The sequence below is a fragment of the Dipodomys ordii genome, unplaced genomic scaffold (genome assembly GCF_000151885.1).
Source record: "Dipodomys ordii isolate 6190 unplaced genomic scaffold, Dord_2.0 Scaffold183, whole genome shotgun sequence".
NCBI classification, from domain to species: Eukaryota; Metazoa; Chordata; class Mammalia; order Rodentia; family Heteromyidae; genus Dipodomys; species Dipodomys ordii.
In genome coordinates, this window is record NW_012267399.1 from 118,880 (window position 1) to 126,380 (window position 7,501).

Consider the following 7,501-nt stretch of genomic DNA (forward strand, 5'->3'; position numbering starts at 1 on the left):
AAAAAAACACCCAAAACAACACCAAAAAACAAAAAGGTAATTATAATAAGAAAATAATTACATGTGTGCAAACTAACCTAAAAGAGAAGTAGCAGGTACTGTGACAGCATGGAATTAAAGGACCTAACATAATTTAATAGCTTGGGGACGCTAAGGATTTATTTATAGGAATTAAAAATTATAAACTGGGCTGGGAATGTAGCTTAGTGGTAGAGTGCTTGCCTAGCGTGCATGAAGTCCTGGGTTTGATTCTTTAATACCACATAAACAGAAAAAGCCGTCTAAGGTGCTGTGGCTCAAGTAGTAGAGTGCTAGCCTTGAGCAAGAGAAGCTCAGGGACAGTGCACAGGCTGAGTTCAAGCCCCAGGACAGGCAAAATAAATTATAAACCAACTACTTGGCTACAGGCTGGATTATGTTACTGGAACACCATTATCATGTGTTTATCCTCATTTACCTACCTTGGTGAGAGAGCTTCCCTCCTGTACAAGTTTACAAGGGGTAAACCCAAAGCTCAGGCTAACAGGGGAAGATCAGAAGCAAAGTTCAGATGCTTACTAAATTTTGGGGTCTTAAATACTCTGTTAAATCTGTTGCATTTAATTTTATGAATGCACTGTTTCAAAGGCAATTTTTATTTCTCAGGACTAATATTGTTAGCATATTTGGAAAACTAACTTTGTGAGGCTTTTCCAAAGGTTCTTCAGAAGATTTGGTGTTTTGACTTGAAATCCAGCTAATTATGACAATCTGTGGAGGACCTCCAGTGGTGTTATTTTATTGTTTTTTTTGAGAATGTGATGAATTTTATGTTGTACATTATTTTGCTTTTAACAGCACTTACAAGCAGCCATTTTCCCTCTGACGTGTAAAATTGGTTTTCAGGGGTAATGAAAGTAATCTGTTAACATTTAACAGAATTCCATGTGATCTTTACCCTCTACTTTATACAGGAGAATCATGTGAATCTGTTACATATCGAGTCCCGGAAATCAAAGAGAAGAAATTCTGAATTTGAGATTTTTGTTGACTGCGATATCAACAGAGAACAATTGAATGACATTTTTCACCTGCTGAAGTCTCATACTAACGTTCTCTCTGTGAATCCGCCAGATAATTTTACTTTGAAGGAAGATGGTAAGTTTGAAAAGTGAAAATGCTACTTAGAAGAATAATTACCTAATGTACACTCAATCTTTCATTTATCTTGAAGACATGAAAGTAAAAATAAAATACTGTCATTTCAAATATCTCAGAAGATATTTGAAAGATGGCAAGAATTTCTTGATTCCAAAATCCTCCAGTTTTACAGTTCTTGAGCAACACAGGAACTCTAATGGGAACTTAGCATCTAGCAGATATTGAATGAATATTGAATTTATTGATAGTGTCGATAGTGTCTAATGACTATATTATAAATTATGCACTACATTCCCATCGAAAGTAAATGAGAAAGCAATACAACTAAGACTTCCAATATGCAGATAGCAAAGATAGAGAGAAATAAATCTTATGGCATTAGTAGATAAATGAATTGATTGAGGTGTAATTTATATATGGTTGAGACCTAAAATAATTTCTTCAAATTACATTACAGACTGGAAGAAAGCAAAGGAAGGGAAGGGGCAACATTGTCCAAAAATGTATTCATTATCTGATTTATGAAATGCTAACCCCTCTATATAACATCTTAATAATAACAATAAAATTATATTATAATTTGGAGTATATTCAGGACTGATACTTAGTGGCCTTATATTTGTGCAGCTGTATAATTAGTAAGATAGGGGTATAGTTCCATGTGTATTATGCCCAAAGTCTCTATTGCTTCCTGCTCTGCCCTAGGACATCCATGCTCATCATTAATAAAGAAGGGTTTACACCTGGCTGAGCAAAAGTGAAGGCTGCCCTGCAATCTATTTGGAGTGGTCAGTGTCCTTGTTGTATTTGCTGTTAAATCTCTTAATACTACTCCTACAAACAGAAAGAGCAAAGCACTGGAGCAGGGAGGATTGAGTCCTAATCCTTGTTCTTCTGTTGGCAGTGAGTAACCTTAAATAAATTCCTTCCCTTTGTGGAGTTTGGTTATCTCACTTATAAAATGAAGAGTTTTATAGATGGCTAGATGGTTCCAGTGATATTTAGGGTGCACTAATTTGTGCCACATATTTCTACTAAGAAACAGTAATACAAGCACAGTTCTTATCCCTTCATCTCGTCTTCTGCGAAAGACAGACATACAAATACATATATTACAATAAAATAAGAAAGCCTTTAGAATGTCGAAGCCAGAGAAAATTCCCTGTTTCTATAGTCAAGAAGACTTTGTGGATTGAGGAAGTCTTATTAGACTTGGGTCTAGGAGGATGAGAAGGTTGTTCTTAGGGAAATGGAAGGGTGGGGTGCAGTGTGGTGGAGTATGAGTGGGATGGATGGAAGGCAAATGTATAGAAACAGTCTTGTGCCGTCTAGAAGGAATGGTAAGATCAAGGTAGCAAAAGCATAAACAAACTTCTAAGATTCTTTTGGTCTATAAGAGTATTTGAAGTTCTTATTAAACTTGAACTTTGGTCGGTAAAGTTATACAGCTTTATTCTGTTTTTACAGGGTAACTAAATATTTGGCTAAAAACAGTTTTTGAACTTTTGGTCTGTTACTAAAGTAGTGTTCCTCCAATGTTTGGGAAATTAACAGAACACTAATACAATTTTTAATGAGTAAAATTGATTTCTTAGAAAGAAATATACTTGTATAATTTTGCTTCTATGTTCAAATTAAAAAATCTCATCTGAATTAATTTATTTCTTAATTATTACTACTTTTTTTTTGCCAGTCCTGGGGCCTGATCTCAGGATCTGGGCATCTTTTGTTCAATGCTAGTACTCTACCACTTGAGCCACAGTGCCACTTCTGTTTATGTGGAATCAAACCCAGGGCTTCATGCATGCTAGGCAAGCACTCTACCACAAAGTCACATTTGCAGCCATCTCTTAATTCAATCTAGCCTTGTTCAAGATTTTTTCCCTTCAACTTCTAGCTGGTTTTTTCTTTATGTTGCAGGTATGGAAACAATTCCTTGGTTTCCAAAGAAGCTTTCTGACCTGGACTTCTGTGCCAACAGAGTTCTGATGTATGGATCTGAACTAGATGCTGACCACCCTGTATGGATTTTTACATACATATTCTCATGGAAATAGTTTAAAGAAAACTAAAAACTAAAAATATGTCTTCTAGACAAATAGGATCTTCTTTGAATCCTGATCTCTGCAAGCATTTGTAGACCCCTCCATTGGTGGAATAGATACTAGCTTCCTGAAAAGTGTCTAATTTCATTGAAGCTAAAAACATCTGTCTTAGGCCTGACATTACTATTATTAAGAGCTATTCCAAAAGTTGTAGAGTTGTGTGGTGTTTGCAATCATTTTTCAAAAATTTAAAATGAGCCAGGCCCTGTTGGCTCATGCCTGTAATCCTAGCTACTCAGGAGGCTGAGATCTGAGGATTGCAGTCCAAAGCAGCCTGGGCAAACTCAGTGAGACTCTTATCTCCAATAAACCACTCAGAAAACTGGAAGTGGCCCTATGGCTCAAGTGGTAGAGTGCTTGCCTTGAGCTGAAGAGCACTGGGACAGCACTCAAGCCCAGAGTTCAAGTCCCACGACTGACCAAAAAAAAAAAAAATTAAAATGGGCATGTGCTATTTGCATATGCCTTGCACAGGCAAGGCCCTACCTTCAATCCTTAGTAACAACAACAACAACAAAAGAAAAGAAAACAAAGTAAAAATCAATCCAGAGCTTGAGGCTTATGAAAGAAAGCTCTAGATTTCTGGGAGGAGAGGAGATAAGAGAATGTAATTATGGAGTGTCACACACCCTTTATCCCCCTCTCTTTATTAGTTGTATGAATGTGACCTTATAATAATCGATTACATATGTGTATATATTGCATAATAAGGAATCTATACTTATATATGCTGAGACAGAAAATACCAGAGAAAGGCAAAATTTCAGGTCGGCCTTAAATGATTTCATCAGGTAAGAGATGGAGAGGAAGGATAATTCAGGAGAGAATAGTATAGGCAAAAGTCAGAAGAGAAAATATGTAGCATGTTTATGGAAAGATGAATGGATCAGTGTTATTAATCTATTACAAATTCTGTTGACATTTACTTCATTTCTTTATTTCCCACTACAACTCCCCTTTAGTTCGTTTCTTGCCTCTAAGTTTGCCAATTGCAAGGCCATCCCTGTAGTCATTAGAATGAACTAAATCCTCTATCTGGCCATCATTCCTCTTCTCTCCTAAAAATCCAGCTAATAGGATCCAAAGTATGTATCTAGGATAACTGAAGACATCATGTCCTAAAATGTGTGCACAACTGTTCATAGCAGCATTGATCACAATAGCTGAATGAATAGAATGAATTCATTTTTCAAAAAAGTAGAAACCATACAAATATGCATGGATAAAGTTTGATACATATATACATATGTATATATATATATATATATGTATATATATAGTAGAATCTTTTTGGCTATCAAAGGCATAGAACACTGAAAGATGACAGTATGACTGATCCTTGACAGTTACAAAAGGCCATGTCCTTTTATATGCAGTATCCCCCAAACAGAAAACAGATTGCTGTTTGTCAAGTGGGAGAGGAAGTGGAGGAGTGACTGCAAATGAAAGTGATTGTGAAATCATTTGTGTTAAAACGATGAATCCCATTCTCTCATTTCAGATGTCTTTTGCAGTCTTATTATTTTCATTATTTGCTCTTTCCTCCTGGATTTTGATTTTTAATTCCTTAATTTGTTTACTTTTTTCTGAAATATTTTTCAGAAGTATAAATACAGAACTATTTTGTTCAATTATTATCACTGCTTCTGCAAATAATGAATGTGTTTGAATTTTGTGATAAAATCTAAGGCTAGAATCAGTTAAGTTACTATTTCAAATAGTATTAATTCTTCTTCCTCTTACTGCTCAGCATTGCTGGAGATTTAACCCTGGCCTCAGGCCTCAAGCATGTTAGACAAGCACTCCACCACAACCCTACTACTGGGCCACCACAGATAAATAAAACTGAAGATATAGTTGAATGTTTAAAGAAAAAAAATAACCCTCAAAAAAGAGCCATGTATTTAACTAATGTGATTCTTTACCTATTCTTTATACTATGTTTTTAGGTTTTTGATTTTTTTTTTTTTTTTGGTCAGTTGTGGGTCTTAAACTCTGGGCCTGAGCGCTCTCCCTCAGCTCAAGGCTAGTGCTTTACCACTTGAGCTGCAGCACTACTTCCAGTTTTCTAAGTGGTTTATTGGAGATAAAAGTCTCATGGATTTACTTGCCCAGCTGGCTTTGAACCGAGATCCTTGATCCTCAGATCTCAACCTTCTGAGTAGTTAGGATTACACATGTGAGCCACTGGCGCCTGGCTATATATACTTATATTTATATGTTTATTTATCTTTGGTAGTAGTTCTAGGGCTTGAACTCAGGGTCTAGGTGCTATACTTATTTATCTTTTGTGCTCAGAGATAGCATTCTACCACAATCTAGCCATAGTTCCACTTTTGGCTTTTTGGTTAAATAGACAGAAGATTTTCACAGAATTTCCTGCTCAGGCTGGCTTTGAACTTTGATTCTGAGATCTCAGCCTCCTGAGCAGCTAGGATTACAGATGTGAACCACCAGCACCCTGCTTTTATGTCTTTGTATATAAAGAAACTTTTATGCTTGTAACCAATTGGAGTTTAGTGCTGTCATGTGACATAGACTTCAAAGTGAAAATGATCATAAATCTCAAAATAATGCTTGATCATAGTATCAATTATGATATAATTTTAATATAGTATCTCCAATAGTAATAATTCTTCTTAAATATCATTTTAGATATTTTTAGTGTGAACATTAAAAAAAAACTATGTTTAATTATCAGGGCTTCAAAGACAATGTCTACCGTAAAAGACGGAAGTATTTTGCAGAATTGGCTATGAACTACAAACAGTAAGTATATTATAAAATAACATATCTGGCTTTGAGATAATAAATGAATAGAATAACTTTTATTTTTTTAGTAAATAAAAAAAAATAAAATAAGCCATGCATGGTGGCGCATACCTGGAATCCCAATACTTGGGATGCCAAGGCAGGAGAATTTTGAGTTTGAGGCCAGCCTGTGCTCCCTAGGGAGTTCCAGGCCAATCTGGGCTACATGGCTGCACAGACAGAATCTATCTAAAAAAAATACAAGTTGGGGCTGGGAAGGTGGCTCAGTGGTAGAGCGCTTGCCTTGCATGCCTGAGGCTCTGGGTTCGATTCCTCAGCACCACATAAGCAAAAAAGAAAAAAGCCAGAAGTGGCGCTGTGGCTCAAGTGGTAGAGTGCTAGCCTTGAGCTGAAGAGTTGAGGGACAGCGCCCAGGCCCAGAGTTCAGGCCCCACGACTGGACCCAAAAAAAAAATAAAATAAAAGTAAAAACAAAAATAAAGGCAAGTAACTTGAGGGTGGTGTTGGGATAGATGGGGGGAGAATGATGCATTGTACTCACAAGCTTACATATTAAATCAAAATCCCTTTCTTTGTATACTTAATGATAATTTAAAAAATGGAGCCAGGTTCTAGTGGCTTACACTTGTAATCCTAGCTATTCAGGAAGCTGAGATCTTACGATCCTAATTCAAAAGTCTATGAGACTCTTATTCCTAATCAATTACCCCTCTCCCTCCACCCCCCCCCCATACCCAAAAGCCAGAAGTGGAGCTCTGGTTCAAGTGGTACAACTCTAGTTTGAGCAAAAAAGAGGTCAGGGATAGTGCACAGGCCATGAGTTCAAGCCCCAGAACCAGCAAACACACAAAAAAGGAAAATGAAGTAAGCACTGCTGTTTATTAACTAGTAATTGGGAATGTTTCCTCCTCTTTATTTCATTAGTGGGGACCCAATTCCTAAGGTTGAATTCACTGAAGAAGAGATCAAGACCTGGGGGACCGTCTTCCGAGAGCTCAACAAACTCTACCCCACCCATGCTTGCAGAGAATATCTCAAAAACTTACCATTGCTTTCTAAATATTGTGGATATCGGGAAGATAATATACCACAATTGGAAGATGTCTCAAACTTTCTAAAAGGTAATATACTAAATTATTTTTAATGAAGAGAATGCTCATTCTTTTGTTTCCCTTCTGATCCTAGGGCTTTTTGCTTAAGGCTAGCTAGCACTCTATCACTCCTGAGTAGCTAGGATTACAGACGTGAGCTATCAGAACCTGGCTGACCTCTCTTTTGATCATTACAGCCTAGAGTAATAAAGCCTAGTTACAGGCAAGGTCAGGATTGTCCCGTTCTCTCTCCTTGAGTATTGGATCAGGACTGGGCCCAATTTGAAGAGGGATAATTACAACCTAGAGCAAGAATACAGCAAAGTGAGCAGGAAATTTGAAAATTTATCATGTTAAGTAAAATTTGAAGAAACTTTTAGGTTATTTGACTTG

General features: G+C 36.7%; 1 protein-coding gene across 1 annotated transcript in view; it reads left to right on the forward strand.

Moving 5' to 3' along the window:
- Positions 1–7,501, forward strand: part of Tph1 (tryptophan hydroxylase 1) — a 29,978-nt gene that overhangs the window by 17,111 nt on the left and 5,366 nt on the right. The window contains exons 3-6 of the mRNA XM_013034117.1: positions 919–1,137; positions 3,061–3,161; positions 5,947–6,014; positions 6,942–7,138. Of these exons, the coding sequence (XP_012889571.1) occupies positions 919–1,137; positions 3,061–3,161; positions 5,947–6,014; positions 6,942–7,138 (585 nt within the window). The remainder of the gene's footprint in view (positions 1–918; positions 1,138–3,060; positions 3,162–5,946; positions 6,015–6,941; positions 7,139–7,501) is intronic.